The 19808-nt window shown below is 43.3% G+C and overlaps 1 protein-coding gene across 12 annotated transcripts in view; it reads left to right on the top strand.

Moving 5' to 3' along the window:
• Nucleotides 1-3975: 3975 nt before the first annotated feature.
• The window catches only part of synrg (synergin gamma), a 134231-nt gene continuing 118398 nt past the window's right edge, over nucleotides 3976-19808 (top strand). For 3 of the 12 annotated variants that reach the window (XM_033046344.1, XM_033046338.1, XM_033046336.1), the window contains exons 1-2: nucleotides 3978-4088; nucleotides 16853-16893. In XM_033046344.1, coding sequence (XP_032902235.1) covers nucleotides 4042-4088; nucleotides 16853-16893 — 88 coding nt within the window. In that variant the 5' untranslated portion in view covers nucleotides 3978-4041. Of the gene's footprint in view, nucleotides 4089-13173; nucleotides 13257-16852; nucleotides 16894-19808 lie in introns of all 12 variants that reach the window. The other 9 variants (XM_033046349.1, XM_033046348.1, XM_033046347.1 and 6 more) reach the window with 6 other exon arrangements.

Raw genomic sequence — 19808 nt, 5'->3', positions numbered from 1 at the left:
ATGGATAGAACTAAGGAATTGTAAGGGTAAAAAGACCCTAATGGGACTAATCTACAGGCCCCCAAACAGTAGCCTGGACATAGGGCGCAAGTTGAATCAGGAGATAAAATTGGCATGTAGTAAAAGTAATGCTGTGATTGTTATGGGAGATTTCAACATGCAGGTAGACTGGGAAAATCAGGTTGGTACTGGACCCAAAGAAAAGGACTTTGTAGAGTGCCTTCATGATGGATTCTTAGAACAGCTTGTATTGGAGCCTACCAGGAAGAAGGCAATTCTGGATTTAGTGTTATGTAATGAACCGGATTTGATAAAGGACCTCGAGGTTAATGAGCCATTAGGAGGCAGTGGCCATAACATGGTCAGGTTTAATCTACAATTGGAGAGGGAGAAGAGTAGATCGGAGGTGTCAGTGTTGCAGTTGAATAAAGGGGACTATGGGGCCATGAGGGAGGAGCTGGCCAAAGTTGACTGGAAAGATACACGAGCAGGGATGACAGTGGAACCAAAATGACAGGTGTTTCTAGGAATAATACAGAAGGTGCAGGATCAGTTCATTCCTAGGAGGAAGAAAGATTCCAAGGGGAGAAAGGGACGACCAAGGCTGACAAGGCACGTCAGGGACAGTATAAAAATTAAAGCGAAGAAGTACAACGTAGCAAAGATGAGCAGGAAGCAAGAGGATTGGGTAATGTTTAGAGAACAACAGAAGATAACCAAAAAGACAATACGGAGAGAAAAGATGAGGTACGAAGGTAAGCTAGTCAAGAATATAAAGCAGGATAGTAAAAGCTTCTTTAGGTATGTGAAGAGGAAAAAATTAGTTAAGACCAAAGTTGGAACCTTGAAGACTGAAAAAGGTGAATTTATTATGGGGAACAAGGAAATGGCAGATGAGTTGAACAGGTACTTTGGATCTGCCTTCACTTAGGAGGACCCAAACAATCTTCCTGATATAGTAGTGGCCAGAGGATCTGGGGTGACGGAGGAACTGAAGGAAATCCACACTAGGCAGGAAATGGTGTTGGATAGACTGATGGGACTGAATGCTGATAAATCCCCAGGACCTGATGGTCTGCATCCCAGGGTACTTAAGGAAGTGGCTCTAGAAATCATGGATGCATTGGTGATAATTTTCCAATGTTCTATAGACTCAGGATCAGTTGCTGTGGATTATAGGGTAGCTAATGTTATCCCACTTTTTAAGAAAGGCGGGAGAGAGAAAACAGGGGATTATAGACCAGTTAGCTTGACATCGGTGGTGGGGAAGATGCTGGAATCAATTATAAAAGATGAGATAGCCGAACATTTGGATAGCAGTAACAGGATCGGTCCAAGTCAGCATGGATTTACGAAGGGGAAATCATGCTTGTCTAATCTTCTGGAATTTTTTGAAGATGTAACTAGAAAAATGGACAAGGGAGAGCCAGTGGATATAGGGTACCTGCACTTTCAGAACGCATTTGATAAGGTCCCACATAGAAGATTAGTGGGCAAAATTACGGCACATAGTATTGGGGTTAGAGTGCTGACATGGATAGAGAAGTGGTTGGCAGACAGGAAACAAAGACTAGGGATTAACGGGCCCCTTTCAGAATGGCAGGCAGTGACTAGTGGGGTACCGCAAGGTTCGGTGCTGGGACTGCAGCTATTTACAATATACATCAATGATTTGGATGAAGGGATTCAAAGTAACATTAGCAAATTTGCAGATGACATAAAGCTGGGTGGCAGTGTGAACTGTGAGGAGGATGCTATGAGAATGCAGGGTGACTTGGACAGGTTGGGGGAGTGGGCAGATGCATGGCAGATGCAGTTTAATGCAGATAAATGTGAGGTTATCCACTTTGGTAGCTAAAACAGGAAGGCATAGGAAAATTATTATCATTTCAACAATTACAACTGAAATATAATTTGAAAAATAATCAATATTTTAAATATCTTCAAATCCGGGACTATCTGAAAAAATACACAAAAGACTATCATAACATGTCCCCAGACTTATTGGATGAAGCCATGAAGACAAAGGCTGAATCAGCAAATCTAATATCATACTTATACAACATTATTTTAAATATAGAAATACCTACAACCGATGGTACTAGAATAGACTATATTATTCAAAAACTAAAATAAATAAACTTTTCCCCAATGTCTCACCCATTTGTGATAAATGTCAGTCACAAGAAGCTACCATGGCGCACTCTTGTTTTTTGTATAAAAATCCAAAAATTCTGGAACGAAATATTTGAAATCTTCACAAAATTATTTAAAATAAAACTTGTACCAAAAGCAGAATGGATCATTTTTGGAATATCGGAAGGTATTAAACGTGTTTCGAAAGAACTTACTTAATTACGGGCTAATAATGGGAAAAAAGCATACTCAAATTTTGGAAAAATGCTCCAATACCAACAATAAAAATGTGGATTTCAAACATGTTCGAAACACTACACTTGGAAGAGATGAGACTCCTCCTAGCAGGCAAAGCAGACCACTTCCAAAAGACGTGGTCTGCATTTATGGAACTATTACAAGTATAAGGTGCAATAGTAATTTAAAATATAAATGGTACCAGGATCTGGTAACGGGGGGTATAAAATTAATTTAAATTAAAAAAAAATACGGTTGGTAGGTCCTTTTTTGCAGAGTTTTGTGTTACAATAGAGCGATTGTTTTTCCTTTTTTTTCTTTTCTTTCTAGGGTCTAATTTCCTTTCTTTACTTCCTTCTCTAACTTCTTCCCTAAGGGGCTTTCTTTTCCCAACACTTTCCTGCACCTTCACGATTCTTGCTCACTTTCCTTACTTCTTTTATTTCTATCTTTTTTAAAGCTCGAAAAACGAAGTGGTACAACAAATGTATTAAGATATATGTAATGTGTATTATTGTAATTTACTGTACTTCTAATAAAAAATAAATAAAAAAATAAAAAATAAAAAACAAAAAAAAAAGCCAGGATGGCAGCTTACTGTCTAAATGGCAACAAGTTGGGAAAAGGGGAAGTACAATGGGATCTGGGGGTCCTTGTACATCAGTCTATGAAAGTAAGCATGCAGGTACAGCAGGCAGTGAAGAAAGCGAATGGCATGTTGGCCTTTATAACAAGAGGAATCGAATATAGGAGCAAAGAGGTCCTTCTGTAGTTGTACAGAGCCCTAGTAAGACCACACCTGGAGTAGTGTGTGCAGTTTTGGTCCCCTAATTTGAGGAAGGACATTCTTGCTATTGAGGGAGTGCAGCGTAGGTTTACAAGGTTAATTCCCGGGATGGCGGGACTGTCATATGCTGAAAGAATGGAGCAGCTGGGCTTGTACACTCTGGAGTTTAGAAGGATGAGAGGGTATCTCATTGAAACATATAAGATTGTTAAGGGCTTGGACACGCTAGAGGCAGGAAACATGTTCCCGATGTTGGGGGAGTCCAGAACCAGGGGCCACAGTTTAAGAATAAGGAGTAAGCCATTTAGAACGTAGACGAGGAAACACTTTTTCTCACAGAGTTGTGAGTCTGCGGAATTCTCTGCCTCAGAGGGCGATGGAGGCTGGTTCTCTGGATGCTTTCAAAAGAGAGCTAGATAAGGCTCTTAAAAATAGCGGAGTCAGGGGATATGGGGAGAAGGCAGGAGCGTGGTACTGATTGGGGATGATCAGCCATGATCACATTGAATGTCGGTACTGGCTCGAAGGGCCGAATGGCCTACTCCTGCACCTATTGTCTATTGTCTATAATCACTCGTTTCCCTTATCCTTAACTAGTCAGCCTAGTCTAGTCCGAAGCAAAGATCTTATCTTTGGTCCGAAGCGTTCCTTCATACACATAATGAGAACAATATCTGTTGCTGAATAAATGTTGCATTGAACGAAAAGTAAAACCGTGCATGAATTAAAATCATGTGTGTTCAGGTTTGGTTTACACCAAAGATCTTATAGCTCCTCTATAATACACACTTGGCATTGATTGACAGGCGGCTGGGCGCTGACCTGTGGGAGGCGGGGTTGAACCCGGAAGTGTTTGGTGGTTGACAAGGAGTTGGCCCAAGATGGCGTCGCGACCAGGATCAGGCGGAGGCGCTGGAGGCGGCAGAGGGTAGGTGGGGGTGTTGGTGTTGTTGGTAGAGGCAGAGGGTAGGTGTTGGTGGCGGGGCTGGCGGTGGAGCCGGGGGCTGATGGCGGGGCCGGAGCCGGGGGCTGATGGCGGAGCTGGAGCCGGGGGCTGATGGCGGGGCCGGGGCCGGGGTCTGATGGCGGGGCCGGGGCCGGGGGCTGATGGCGGGGCAGCGCCGCTCCACTCGCGTTTCATGCGGCGAGTGAGACTCCACATTTGCCGGCTCTGTGTCTGTCCCCCGCCAGCCCTTCCCGCCCATCCGCTCTCAGCCTGAAATTAACCAAAGCCATCCCCTCCCTTATTGTTGTTAAAATGGGCAGAGTGGAAGAGGGGCAGGAATTTAATCCCTCTTCCCAAACTGTGGAGTTGCTGTTTAATCTGAAGGGGAACGTGATGTGCTGTACACTGAATAATTGATGTTGTGGAAGGAAATCGGCCCCTCATGCATCTTTCATCTGACGTTATCTCTTTTCATCCAACATTATTAATTTAGAGTCAAGAGTGTTTTATTGTCGTATGTCCCGGATGGGACAATTATATTCTTACTTGCTGCAGCAAAACAGAATATGTGAATATGTAAACATAGTACATAACGGGAGAAGATTAAAAAAACTGCAATAAATAATATATAGTGCAATAATAATAGTCTTTTGCAGTTCGGAGCTCAGAGCTTATTTGTTGTAGTGTTTAATAGGGGGGTTGCACGTAAGGTCATTGGGTCAAAGGGCGTGACGCACGGAGCAGCTCAATCCATGTGGAGGACATGGCAGCCTCCGGCACACACTTAACACACGGGACGCGTACCTTCTTACCTGTTAAAAAACGCCAAAATTGTCATTTTTTGCGCTATAAATATTTGTGGGTGCTGTCATTGAAAGCGGGAAGGTTTGCTCTGAACCCGAGCACCAAGGTGTAAGCGGGCAAAGGAGCACTTCCCTCGGGACAACCACACTCTCGCCCCGGGGTCAGCGCTGTCCGGCCATGGCCGCCCTCCGCCCCGTCTCCCCCTGTTGGCCGCACTGTCACGGGCTGTGGGTCGGCAGCGCACACACACAGGGCCGGGTGTAGCAGGGCCGGGGGGAAGAAGGGGTGGGGGGCCGGGGGGAGAGTGGCTGGGGCGAGGGGCCGGGAGCGAGGGGCCAGGGCCGCGGCTCCAGGCAACGTCAGCTGCAGCAGAGTTGGGGACGGTCTGCTCCCTCCACACACCCAGCGGCACCCTGACCACTTCCTCCCTCCCCCAGCCCAGCCCCGGCCGCGGGGATCGACGGCCCGGGGTCCGCGGGTGTGCAGCCAGTCCGGATGCTGGGCCAGAAGAAGGGCCGGCTGTGCTGACAGCCATAGTAAATGCTTACCTGTAGTTCACTGCGTTCCCTCCAGTTGTCGTTGCGTGGCAACAGTACCGGTCACGGGTCGTGACCTCTACTCCGCGCAACCTCCCTATAGCCTCCATAGATGCTGCTGCACCCGCTGAGTTTCCCCAGCAATTTTGTGTACCCTCCCTATAGCCTGATGGCTGTAGGGAGGAAGCTGTTCCTGAACCTGGATGTTACAGTTTTCAGGCTTCTGTGCCTTCTTCCTGGTGGCAATGGTGAAATAAGTGTGTGGTCATGATGGTGTGGGTCCTTGATGATTTTGGCTGCCTTTTTGAGGCAACGACTACGATAGATCCCTTCGATGTTGGGGAGGTCAAAGCCGGTGATAGACTGGGCAGTGGTTATAACTTTTTGTAGTCTTTTCTTTGAGTATAGAAGCTGGGATGTAATGTTAAAATTGTACAAGGCATTGGTGAGACCAAATCTGGAGTATGGTGTACAATTTTGGTCGCCCAATTATAGGAAGGATGTCAACAAAATAGAGAGAGTACAGAGGAGATTTACTAGAATGTTGCCTGGGTTTCAACAACTAAGTTACAGAGATAGGTTGAATAAGTTAGGTCTTTATTCTCTGGAGCGCAGAAGGTTAAGGGGGGACTTGATAGAGGTCTTTAAAATGATGAGAGGGATAGACAGAGTTGATGTGATCAAGCTTTTCCCTTTGAGAATAGGGAAGATTCAAACAAGAGGACATGACTTCAGAATTAAGGGACAGAAGTTTAGGGGTAACATGAGGGGGAACTTCTTTACTCAGAGAGTGGTAGCGGTGTGGAATGAGCTTCCAGTGGAAGTGGTGGCGGCAGGTTCGTTGGTATCATTTAAAAATAAATTGGATAGGCATATGGATGAGAAGGGAATGGAGGGTTATGGTATGAGTGCAGGCAGGTGGGACTAAGGGAAAAAAGTTGTTCGGCACGGACTTGTAGGGCCGAGATGGCCTGTTTCCGTGCTGTAATTGTTATATGGTTTTCCGCTCCTGGAGTTGCCGAACCAGTCAGAATGCTGTCTACTGTAGAAGTTTAGGAGAATCCTCTTCGACATGCCGAATCTCCGTAATCCTCTCAGGAAGTAGAGTCGCTGATGTGCCTTCTTTATAATTGCATTGGTGTGCTGGGTCCAGGAAAGATCTTCTGATATATGCACGCCCAGAAATTTGAAGTTATTGACCCTCTCCACCATCGAAGGAATCTATAAACAGGATTGTGGGTCCGCATATCTTCCCCGACCAAAGTCCACAATCAGTTCCTTGGTCTTACTGATGTTGAGAGCCAGGTTGTTGTGCTGGCACCATTTGATCACTCGGTCAATCTCACTTTGATTCTCTGACATCCCCATCTGTGATTCGTCCCACAACAGTGGTGTTGTCGGCGAACTTGATGATGGAGTTCGCACTATGTTCGGCTACACAGTCATGGGTATACAGTGAGTAAAGCAGGGGGGCTGAGCACGCAGCCTTGAGGTGCTCCCGTACCTTGAGGTGCACCCGTTCCTGCTTCTTCTTCTTGCGTATGGCGTGCACAGCCTAAAGTTGTCGGACAACTTGTTATATTTGATCTTATTTGATTGTGCACGCCGGGTTGATTGCATTTGTCGAAACAGGGCAGGCCACGTGAAGATTGCAATCTCCCACCCCATACTAATTGTTCCTGAGGATGAAGTGTTTCCGCCAATTCGATCAGTCTGTGGATGAGGAAGTCGAGAATCCAATTGCAGAGGGATGCGCAGAGACCCAGTTCCGTGAGCTTGGTAACCAGCTTGGAAGGAATGATGGTTATAAACGCCGAGCTGTAGTCTATAAAAAAACAGCCTAAATAAGTGTTTTTATTGTCCAAGTGGTCCAATGTGGACAAGTGCAACTTGCTTGATTAGCGAGGGATTCAACAATTTGATCGCTGTTTCCCTGTTCCCCAGTTCTCTGTTCTTCCGCTTCCTCGCATTTAAAACAATGATGGTGTAATAAAAGCATTCATAAAATCAATAATCATATTCCAATAATCATGACAATGTGAAGTTTCTCAGGGTTGGGTTGATTGAATAAAACTGCTTTGAAATTGTCTGGTTCGTGGCCCCAGTGTGTAAGTATATAACATGAACTATATTTTTTGATGCTCAGGAGGCCTGGCTACACCTAATGTTTAGTTTTGGACACAACTGGCATGAATGAATGGTTGATTTTTCTGCTGGCTCGTTGAGCACTGCTTACCAAAAAATCCCTGTAGCAAAACATGGAAGGAGAATTTGTGACCTACAATTCTTTTTACTCTGCTATTTTAGATAACCATACAGTCATCTATCGGATGTGGTAATGTTCAGCTATGATCACATTGAATGGCGGTGCTGGCTCGAAGGGCCGAACCTGCTCCTGCACTTATTGTCTATGTATCTATGTAATGTAGTGGTTAAGTTACTGGAGTATCAGCCAAAATCCAGGACCAAAGGCATGAATTTACATTCCAGTGTGGTCACTGAGGAAGTTTTGATAATTAAAACTTGAATTACTTTGCAACTGCTTGACATATTAGATTCACTTTTAAAGAAAAAGAATAATTCCTGTCTGATCTGTAAGTGACAATGAATCAACCAAACTGGTTGTCCCATGACTGCCTTTCTGAATATTGACTGAATATTCAAGGACAATTAGAAATTGCATGAATGAATTAAGAAAGTAAAAGTTAGGGCCACCAATTATATTTTAAAGCAGACATTTTGAAAACCACCTTCATAATAAAAAGAAATGTAATTCAAATATTGCTAATGTCAAACTGATCATTGTCCAAAAAAAAAACATGTTTCTTTTCCTCATTTCATCCCCTGCCTGGTCATATTATTATGCTTCTATCTGTAATTGGCTAGAAATGGGATTCGAGTGGATGGCATTACTAGTTTAGCTTTATGCTAATCGAACAGCAAATGATTACTGCATTGAATAAGATTCAGGAAGATAAAATCAGATAGGGCCTCTCAGGAATATTTTTTAATTTTAATAGGAATATTAAATATTAAACACCCCTCAGGGTGTTTTCTGCCTTAAGGTCTCTAACTAGTGGTGGTCCGCAGGGATCTGTGCTGCAACTTTTGTTGTGTGTGTGATAAACACACACTGCACACAGCGCACACACACATCACACACACATCACGCACACATATGAAGGCTGGCAAAGTGTACAGCGGGAAATGGATGTTACAGATGATGGCAGATAGAGTTTAATCCATGTGTGGGAAAGAACTGCAGATGCTGGCTTAAATCGAAGATAGACGCAAAATGTTGGAGTAACTCAAGTCAAGTGTCAAGAGTTTTTTGTCATGTGTCCCAGATAGGACAATGAAATTCTTGCATTGCTGCAGCACAACAGAATATTGTAGGCATAAATACAGACCAGATCAGTGTGTCCATATACCATTGAATATATATATCTATATCTATATATTACTAAATCTCTGATCTTGACCGCTTTTGGCCGTCTGTGCTGCGATTTCCGAGAGAACGCTGCCACCTACGGCCGTCATTTTTGGCCACCTCGCTCAGAGCCCCCCTCCGCCGTATGAGTGCGGAGGATTTTTTCCGTCGATGAAAAATGAGACATATATTGATGTTTTTACAAAATTCCCCATTCTCTCTGCTGCCCCCACTGGCGGCAGGGAGAGGGACTATAAAACCAGGAAGTGTCGTGTCTCACTCAGTCTCTGCCAGAACCAGGAAGCGAGAGGGTCACGGCTCACGGCTCTCTGAGCTGCGAATAACACTGAAGGGACGTCTACTCCACGGTGAGTCCCCTCGATGTGGCTGCAGCCCTTTTTTAAAAGTTTGTGTTCACAAAGTGAATTTTGGTTGTCGGATGTCTGCAGCCCAATTGTTTGCCTCTCCTTTTTTTTTTAAACAGGTTTGTGTTCACAAAGTGAATTTTGGTTGTCGGGTGTCTGCAGCCCAATTGTTTGCCTCGCCTTTTTTTAACAGGTTTGTGTTCACTATATATAGTCTAGTATATATATATATATAAACAGATAAAGTGCAATAGGCTGTTATAGTTCAGAGTTTGTTTGAAGTTGTGTTTAATAGCCTGATGGCTGTGGGGAAGAAGTTGTTCCTGAACCTGGATGTTGCAGATTTCTGGCTCCTGTACCTTCTACCTGATGGCAGTGGAGAGATGAGTGTGTGGCAAGGATGTTGTGGGTCCTTGATGATGCTGCCAGCCTTTTTGAGGCAGCGACTGCGATAGATCCCCTCGATGGTAGGGAGGTCGGAGCCGATGATGGACTGTGCAGTTTACAACTTTTTGCAGCCTTTTCCGCTCCTGGACGCTCAGGTTGCCGTACCAAGCCACGATGCAACTGGTCAGCATGCTCTCTACTATGACACATTTCCACCAATACGGACAGACTGTGGTCTGTGGATGAGGAAATCGAGGATCCAATTGCAGAGGGATGCGTAGAGACCCCGATCTGAGATGTTGGAAACCAGCTTGGAGGGGATGATGGTATTAAATGCTGAGCTGTAGTCAATGAATAACAGCCTGATATATAAGTTTTTGTTGGTCCAGCGGGAAAGGCAGCATCTCTGGAGATTAGGAATGGGTGATATTTCAGGTCAAGAAGGGTCTTGACCCGAAACGTCACCCAATGCGTAGTTACTCCAGCATTTTTCGTCTACCTTAGAGTTTCATCCAAGCAAGCGTGAGATGTTGCACATTGGGAGGTCGAATATAAAAGGAAAATTGACAGACAGTGGCAAGACTCTTCACAGCATTTATGCACAGAGGGATTTGTACAAGAGTCAGGATGTCATGTTGCAGCTTTCTAAAACGTTGCTGTGTGTGTATATGTGTGTGTTTTTATAATAAAAGTGTTAATTCATGCAGAGTAATGTGGCGTTTTTTTCATCAAGTGTATAATGAGCATTTTTATTAAAAGTCGGGAAACATTGTTAGATATGTACGCTAACAATGTTCCCTGTAGGAGGGGAGGAGCACTAGGATCCAGTAGAGTCAGACCACGTGCTGTCTGCATGGTGGAGGTTGTGGGCCTGGTGCTGAGCCTGGAATTCTGGGGAGGTGACGGCTCTGGCCCGCTGGTGGCCGGTGGAGCGGCGAGGGTCGGCGTAGCCACTGGTGGAGGCCCGTGGGGGTGGGGGGGGGGGGGGCTGGTCGGCGGCAGCAGCATCGGTGTCCGGGGAGACGGTAAATGTCGGCGACAGCGGCGGTGGCCACACCTGGGGAGGTGGTGAGAGTCGGCAGCCGTGGCAGTTTTGGTGGTCCGGGCCTATGTGTTGGACGGGAAGACAGCGAAGACCAGAGAGGCGGTGGGTGTTGTTGCTCCTCGTGGTGGCCATCTCGGTCTCGTGGTGGTCAGGCAGGCAGGCAGCGCCACGGTCCAATGGTGGAGCTTCGGGCCAGCGGGTGGCCGAGTCGAGGATTGTCGGTGGAGGGACCAGTCTGGAGTGGGTGGGTGTGTGAGTGGGTGGGGGTGAGTGTGTGGGTGAGTGTGTAAGTGAGAGGGTGTGAGTGGGTGCGGATGGGTGTGTGTGAGTGCATGTGAGTAGGTGTGAAGACCTAGAGCTGCGGGAGAGTCAGGGTGAGTTGGTGCTGGGCCGCCACCTCTGTAAAAATACATGATTACCGTCTTTTTCTTTACTTGCTTGATAATTATATTTCATGATAATTAATGAGTACAACCGTGCAATATTTTGTCATTTTATTAAATTATTATATGTTTTATTGTACTAGCTATACACTGGGATGTAGTATACTGGATTTACTGGACTTTATCCTGCACTAAACGTTATAGCCTTTATCCTGTATCTGTACACTGTGGATGGCTTGATTGTAATCATGTATACTCATTTTGCTGACTGGATAGCATGCAACAAAAAGCTTTTCACTGTACCTCAATACACATGACAATAACATACTAATCTAAACTAAGGGTCAAAGGACATAGGTTTAAAGTGACTGCCAGAAAATCTTACAATATGTAAAGGGGATCTTTTTACATGGAGTAGTTATGATCCAGGATGCATTGTTGGAGAGTGGTGGATGCAGATTCCATTAGTGACTTTCAAAACAAAATCGGATCAACAGTTAAAGTTCAAAGATTTGCTGGATTTCTACTGACGTAAAGTAGGTCACATTGGGAGCACCGAATGAAGTAGGTAAAGTTTGAAGAGGTGTACCTAAATTTCTGTGTCGTCTGGAAAGGTTTCTATGGTCCCTGGATGGAATTGAGAGAACAAATGTCGGGATAGTTCTAACATTTCCTATTGTTGCAGGAAAAGGTACCTGGGAAGGAGGTGGTTTGGGTGAGCTGGAGTGAGCAAACCAAGCATGGTAAAGGAAGATTTAAAGGACTATGGGCCAAACAAAGGCATTTGGGCCTAGTGTAGATGGGGCATCTTGGTCAGCATCGGCACGTTTCTGTGCTATATATGTGTCTGCACTGTGGAAAGGGGTGATTGAATGTAGCTGGGGAGGAGTAGGGATGGTGAGGATCAGTGGAACTCTATCCTTGGTCCTTCTGGAAGAAGGGAAGTGAAAACAGAACTGCAGGAGACCGAGGGGAGATAGGAAAGGACTTCCTCCATACAGTCTGAAGAAGGGTTTCGGCCCGAAACGTCGCCTATTTCCTTCGCTCCATAGATGCTGCTGCACCCGCTGAGTTCCTCCAGCAATTTTGTGTACCTTCCTCCATAACATTGGTTGGAGGGTGACTTTAGTTTGGAGATACAGCATAGAAATAAGCCCTTTGGCTCACTGAGTCCACTTCGACCATCTGGTTCTATGTTATCCCAATTTTTCATCCACTCTACACACTAGGGGCAATTTACAGTGGCTAATTAACCTACAAACCCACATGTCTGGGATGTTGGAGGAAACCAGAACACCTGGAGGAAACCCACATGGTCACAGCGAGAACATGCAAACTGCACACAACAGTACCCGAGGTCAGGATCGAACCCGGGTCTCTACCAGCTGTGCCACTGTGCCATCCTAGTGTGGAAAGCCTCGCCTTGGAAGCAGATGCTACGGAGATAGAGAAATTGAGAATAAGGGATGGCGTCCCTGCAAGAAGCACGATTGGAAGAGGTGTCAAGGAAGCTGTGAGAGTCAGTGGATTTATAGTAGACATCAGTTGATAGTCTACACCCTGTGATGGAGACAGAGGGATTCCTGAAATTCACTTGGACTATCCCTGACCTCTCTCTCCATTTCTCTACCTCTTTGTCTCCTCCAGCACTTTGTTTGTTGATTACTTTAGGTCTCTCGAGTAGGATTTTTGCTCACCAACTGTCGAGACTAACATATTTATTCTCTTTAAGCAGTTATTAGGCACATTGCATAAATAATTGTTAATATTTTTTTATTGTTTATGTGTGATATTGTTCAATTATGAGTCATAATGGTAATGCGCTGTGAAAGAAATGTAATCTCAGATGGAAAAGCCTGTTCAGTTATAGCTCCCACCCAGAACCACGATTTGTAATCAATAGGTTGGATTCTCCAGTCCTAAGTTAAGTAAATAATTGCAAACACTAGTACCTCAGTGTTCTTATTTCAAATGTACTGACATAATTTACTAATTGTAAAGGTTTTCTGTCAGTAGTTTGATTTTGAAGCTAAAAATAATCAATGTGGTGATTTACGAGATGAAATTTGCTCGGTTTATATTCTAAGGTCAGGAAAAAACTTGCTTGTTTTTTGCAGGTCTGGTCTTCTCCTTTACTAGCATTCTTCACGTCATGATCACACAGTAATTGATTATGATCCAGTAGAGCCAAGAGATGCAGGTGCTGGAATCTTGAGCAAAATACAAAGTGTTGAAGGAACTCAGCAGATCAGGCAGCCTATGCTAAGTGAATGGACAGATTACCTTTTGGGTTGGGACCCTTCAGACTGGTTGGAGTGTGGGGGAGAAAGCTGGAGAAGAGAAGTGGGGGTATGACACAGTCTGTCAAGCAGCAGGTGAAAACAGGTGAGGGGGTGATTGGCAAATGGATGAAGTGAGTTACTTGGACTAGAGGAGAAAAGGAGACAATAGCGTGTTAGAAAAGGAGGGAATAGGAGGACTGAACTGTAAAGATAGAGTGAGGGATATAGGTAGAATGCAATGGGGGGTGGGTTAAAAGGGAAATGGGGGACGGGGATGAGAGATAAGAAGGAGGGGAAAGATGTTGTGACGGGTTGGGGGATGGGGAGGGGGGGGGAATGTGTGCGTACTGGGATGAAAGGGAAAGAGAGGGGAACAGGGGGATATTACGTAAAATTAGAGAATTCAATGTTCATATCGCAGGGTTGCAAACTGTCCAACCAGAATATGAGGTGTTCAAGAAGGAACTGCAGATGCTGGAAAATCGAAGGTACACAAAAATGCTGGAGAAACTCAGCGGGTGCAGCAGCATCTATGGAGCGAGGGGAAGAAGGGTTTTGGCCCGAAACGTTGTCCATTTCCTTCGCTCCATAGATGCTGCTGCACCCGCTGAGTTTCTCCAGCATTTTTGTGTACCTCAGAATATGAGGTGCTGTTCCTCCAGTTTGCATGTGGCCTCGCTCTGGCAATGGAGGAGGCCAAGAACAGAAAGTTTTGTATGGGAATGGGAATTGCAATAAGAATGGGAAGATTTTAACTGCCCTCCTTCTCACACTATTTCCCATCCCCGAATCCCCATTGCTGTTTTATCCCCTCTCATTCTTACCCCTATCCCATTCCCCCCCCTTATATTTTACTCCTCTTCTTTCCTTATTAACGCCCATTTGTCTGCACCTCTAGCCTTTGTCACTTCACCCTTCAGCCACCCCCGCCGCCCCATAACTTTATCCACCTATCACTTGCCAAGCATTATCCTGCTCCAACTCTCTTTTCAAGCTTTCTCTTCCCCCTATTCCTATTAGTCTTAAGACAGATTTCGACCCAAAATATCGTCTGCCCTTTCCCTCCACAGATGCTGCCTGCCCTGCTGAGTTCTTTCAGCACTTTGTATTTTGGTTGTGACCCAGTGTACATTTAATGACACTGAGGCAAGCTTATAGTTCTGCACCAATACTGTGTAACAGTTAATATGTGGGAGGTTCTGTCAGTGCTTAAGGGTGGTGCAGTAGTCTGATACAAATTTGATGTGGAAGTTGGTGGACTTTGTTGAGTTGCTGACTCATTTTTCCAAGAGGTGAAGACAAATCTTGATCATATAATTTAATGATGCATAGGTAACATTATTGATATTAAAACAAAACTCTAGTGGGCTCTGAGGTTGGTAACTAGCTGCAGTACTGCACAAAGGCACAATAGCAATGTGATGGGTGAGTTACTAAACTAATAGCCAACAACTTAGGCCATCGATTAATTCAAATCCTTTTTCAGTTTGTAACTTAACTAATAAAAAGCCAGAATTTTTTTTCTAATAAAATTAATCTTATTAACTGTAAATGATAAAACTTCAGGTATACTGGACTCGCTGAATGTCCCTATCCAGCTATCTAGCAAGTTAAACAATTAATCCAATAAAGACCCGTAGACACGAGATGTCGTTGATTCTTTACTGTATTCAACTGTGAAACTGTAACATACAAGCAGAAAGGGAAACCGCATATTTAGTAACGTTATACACTTGGTATAGAAACATAAACTATGATGCCACCACTAAATACAGTGCTGTTATGTAAGAAACCAGCCAGGGCACATGAAACATTCTTAACTGTGTTAATAATAGCAATCCTGCACAATAACGTATAAAGATGCTGTTACACAAACATAATTACTCACAGACAATGCGTCTAACAAACTGGTGCGGTGGGATGGCAGTAAATTACACACTGGAATTATAGTCTACACCATGCGGTACTCTCCCTGGGCTGGGCTTCCTGGTTTATGACAACTTCCTGCCTAACAGGAAAGGTAACTCAAAGCTGTAGGAACCTGAACATCCAGGCCCATCTGGTTTACTCATGCTCTTCGGAGACATTTATTTCCCATTCCTGGCCTTGCACATGAGAACCATCATGCACCAACGTGGTTACCTCTTGGCTGCCTCCCAAGTCCAGGAACGACTGGAGATGAATCATAAATACCATGAATACCTGCACCATCCACATCCTGTGAATAAGTATCAAAAGCATTAATGTACATATCACTGCAAATATTCAGAAGGATATGCTGAACATGTCCTTTTATGGATAGCTTTTATTTTTGTCGATATCTGGAAAAGGGAAAAAGTTGAATTTGGCCAAACAAGCAGTAGCTGCTATCTCAATGTGCTTTGCACATTTTTTTTTTTTCTTTTTTCTTTTTTTAAAAAAATTTTTATTTTTTATTTTTAAACTGAATTTTCCATTTTCAGCCTGTAATTTACTCATTGTTCTTTTAAAAGGGGAATTCCATTTGTGCAGATTGTCACATCATTCTTTTTTGAGAAAATACTTGGCGTTGGGGTCCAAGCATTTCATCTCAATACAGCAAAGTAATTGGCCCGTTGAATCAATGCGATGTTGAACAATCCAGTCAGTACTGTTGTATTACTTCCCTCTGCCCTGCAAATTATTTCCCCTCTACAATATCTAGTTTATTTTTTTAAACACTGGTTGACTCTGCTTTCATCCACTCTAGGGTTAGAAGACTAAATAATAATAAATCTACCTGAACTAAAAGTTTATCCTTGTGTTCCCACTGTATCTTTTGGCCATCACATTAAATCTGTGTCCCTGGTTTGTAAAATGGGGCTCTTGAAATTGCTGTATCCATTAAGGATTACTTAAAATGGTCAAGGCCAAAAACTCAATTTTCTAAAGATGAATATAGCAAACACTCCCTTAAGTGGCCATTTTAGGCTTTTTCACTGTGATATTAAAGTTTTGACATGGAATTATTTTAATATTTAACATGGGAACAGCCGATCCAGCAAGTTGAATCAATTGTGAAGATAGACACAAAATGCTGGAGTAACTCAGCAGCATCCCTGAATAGAAGGAATGGGTGATTTGGGTTGAGACCCTTCTTCAGACTGAATCAGGGGAGAGGGAGATACAGAGATAGGGAAATGTAAGGTGTTAAAACGAGACAGAGGATGGAGATCAAGGTAAATGTACAATAGTTCATTGTTAACGAGGAGAAGGTAACAAATCGATTCTGTGCTTCTTCTTCGGGGTTTAAGTCAGCCCGATCCCCTGACTTCCTTTTTTCTCCAACAAGCCCCCTCCTTTCTAAACACCTCTTCATTTTTCTTTTTGAACTATTTGTAGACGGAGTAATCAATTGTTGCAGGATATTTCGCCCTTTGTGTAAAGATTATTTTTCTGTAGTTTAATATAGATTTTAAGGACAGAGCAGTTAAAATTCTGTTCATAACTTGTAAAGATCTTTTATGCTAATGTTTTTTTTGGTCTTTGCTTGCAGCTTCATGTTCCCAGTATCAGGGGGATTAATTCCTCCCCAAGGTATGTATGGCATTGCTGCAGTTCTACCATGCATATCTTGATGCTTTCCTCTTGCATCCATGTAACATTTGTCACCATTATGTATCCTGTATCACTATATTGCCATCATTCTTTGAACCATTCATTGCAATGCCCCAGTTTTGCATGTGTTTCTTTTAATGCACTAATGAGCTCTGAGTAAATTATTATTCAGTTGCTGGATTTGGCTTAAAACATTTTAAAATTGGGAAATACATATAAATGTTGTAAACAATGTGTTGTGCATCAGCTGGCCCTGCTTATTATCTTTTGATCAATAAGAAAAATGATGCAGTGATTATTTGCTGGTGATGCTTTTGGAAATATGAAATAATTCACCTGCGACACATTCCTTTCCACTGCACCCTCCCTCCAACACTCATCGTATAAAAATAACTAAGCAATTAACCTTTGTTCATTTTTCTTTCCTCCATTGCTGTTTTTTCTACACACCACTTTCTTTGAAAGAAAACAATCTCACAGACACTCATAGTTTAACGTAACCAGGTTTTCAGCTTGTTTCCAACTGCTTTCATATGGTCACCCATGGACACATTTGCCATACATACATTAACTTTCCACTAAATACAAGGCACCTGCTGAATTCACTGTTATTCGTGGGTTACCATAACAGTCTAATAATGAACTTTGAATCTCAGTAAACTACATGCTGAAACATGTATTTAACCCAGAATGTGTTGAACAAACTCTTCTGCATTGAGTGCGACTTATACAAAATATGTAACTAAAGATAAAATAAAATGCTAATATAACTTGTGCAGACTGAAATGGCAGCACCAGTACTTTACTGCTTGCACAGTTACATGCGCTTTGTACATTAAATGAGAGTGAAAAGTGAAAACATCTTGAGCTCTTTTTTAAAATGACACATGAAAACACTCTTCAGAAAATGTGGCGGCTTCCGACCCCACTCCCGACTCGCAAGGTGCGAGGCCCTCTCACCTGATGTTTCTTGCCATCAGTGGTGGATTTATCCGTTCCCCACTCGAACACCTGCCCCTCTGTTCATTTGGCATCTTACTGTGGGGCTCCCTCCCCTCTCACCTGCTGTCGCTTCCAAGGTGGAGTATGTGAGCGCCTCAGTGGGAGAAAGAGGAGGCGGCGACGGCAGTGGGTGAAGAAGCCAACTAGATAGAGTGACGGTCAAACCGGGAGCGGATAAAGCCACTGCTGACAGCAAGATCGCTATGGCTTTGGTATATCCTTCTCACATTACACTTGCTCACTTATCTTTTCATTATCAGTAAACCTATATACACTCTCCTTGCTTCATTTGTCATTTAAAAAAAAACGCTCAGTATTTTTCCCTGTTACCATCGGTATAACAGCAGGATTCCTTGACAAGCCCTCTCCCTATTTTAGGACTAGGACACAGATCCTTAGGAAGAACCAAATTGCTATCAGCTAGCTCAGCATAGAGATAAATTGCAAGACATTTTGGTCCACATACTGCACTACTGCACTCTGGTGTGTTTCCATTCTCAAATCTTTTGTGAAGTGTGTGACATTGCATTTTAATTTTCTTTCTTACTGCACCCTTTGATTTGTAGAGAAGGCCAAAGGGAAAGCACAACAGAACCAGATGTCAATCTGTACGGCTTAATTTGCATTGTAGTTTTGAATTATCTTTTAAAGAAAATGTTTAATATTCTCACAGTACAGAAATTGACTTACAGTATTTGTTTATAATTGAAAATGTTATGTTTATTTTGGTGCTGTTTGCTTGATATTTGGGAAGCATTTAATATTAGTCAATTATCAGAAATAAGTGGGAGATCGTATATGCTACAATCTATTTGCAGTCTACTGTTATCATTTGTTACACTTAAAATGAGTTAATTATTGTTATGCTTCTACCTTTAGTTGGGAAACTGGGGTGATGATAGGTTGGTGGATGAAATAAACAATAAAATGACCGTACCACACCTACACGATAAAACTGCAAAAAAAAAACGTATTATGCCAAAAACATGAATAGTAGCAGATACAAACTGCATATGAATGTTTGCAAATTGCAAAATACACTTCAAATTACTCAATAGATGTGAAAGAAGCTAATTTATTGCAAAGATGTGAAAGAAGCTAATTTATCTTATATCTCGCATCCAAAGCAACAGATCTAGAACATAAAACATAGAACAGTACAGCACAGGGACAGGCCCTTTGTGCTCTCCACAGATGCTGCCTAACCTGCTGACTTACTCCAGCATTTTATGTCTTCTTTCTAAACCCGCATCTGCAGTTCCCTGTATCTAAACTTCCTACATTCTCACTTCTCACATGTTAATCTCCTCTGCCTGCATGTGATCCATATCTATCTTTGGAATTACACACATCCAGTTCGTGATTGAGTTTTTTTCTCTGCCATAATATAAAACGTTTCAGGAACTGCTCCAAGCTAGAACATAATTCACTCTGTATTACTTGCAACGATTCCTTTCCCAATCCTTTAAATATGACTAGATTGTGTAGGGTACCTCAAGCATCGCTATGCAGGGCATTCAACTCTGGAGCCGTTTTTATTATAATTAGGTCTAGACAGGTAAAAGGCCATTCCGGGGAGTCCAAGAGGAGGGGGACCGGTGGAGACGAGAAAAGGCTTTTATTATAATGTCTAGAGAAGGTACTTTTGAAGGGTCTTGACCCGAAACATCATCCATTGCTTCTCTCCAGAGATGCTGCCTGTCCCACTGAGTTACTCCAGCTCTTTGTGAAACATCACCCATTCCTTCTCTCCAGAGATGCTGATTGTCCTACTGAGTTACTCCAGCACTTTGTACCTGTCATAGAAACATAGAAAATAGGTGCAGGAGGAGGCCATTCGGTCCTTCGAGCCAGCACCACCATTCATTGTGATCATGGCTGATCGTCCCCAA

Source organism: Amblyraja radiata, chromosome 28, assembly GCF_010909765.2.
Source record: "Amblyraja radiata isolate CabotCenter1 chromosome 28, sAmbRad1.1.pri, whole genome shotgun sequence".
NCBI classification, from domain to species: Eukaryota; Metazoa; Chordata; class Chondrichthyes; order Rajiformes; family Rajidae; genus Amblyraja; species Amblyraja radiata.
Note: the sequence above shows the minus strand (reverse complement) of the source record. Positions and strands in the feature narration are given on the sequence as shown.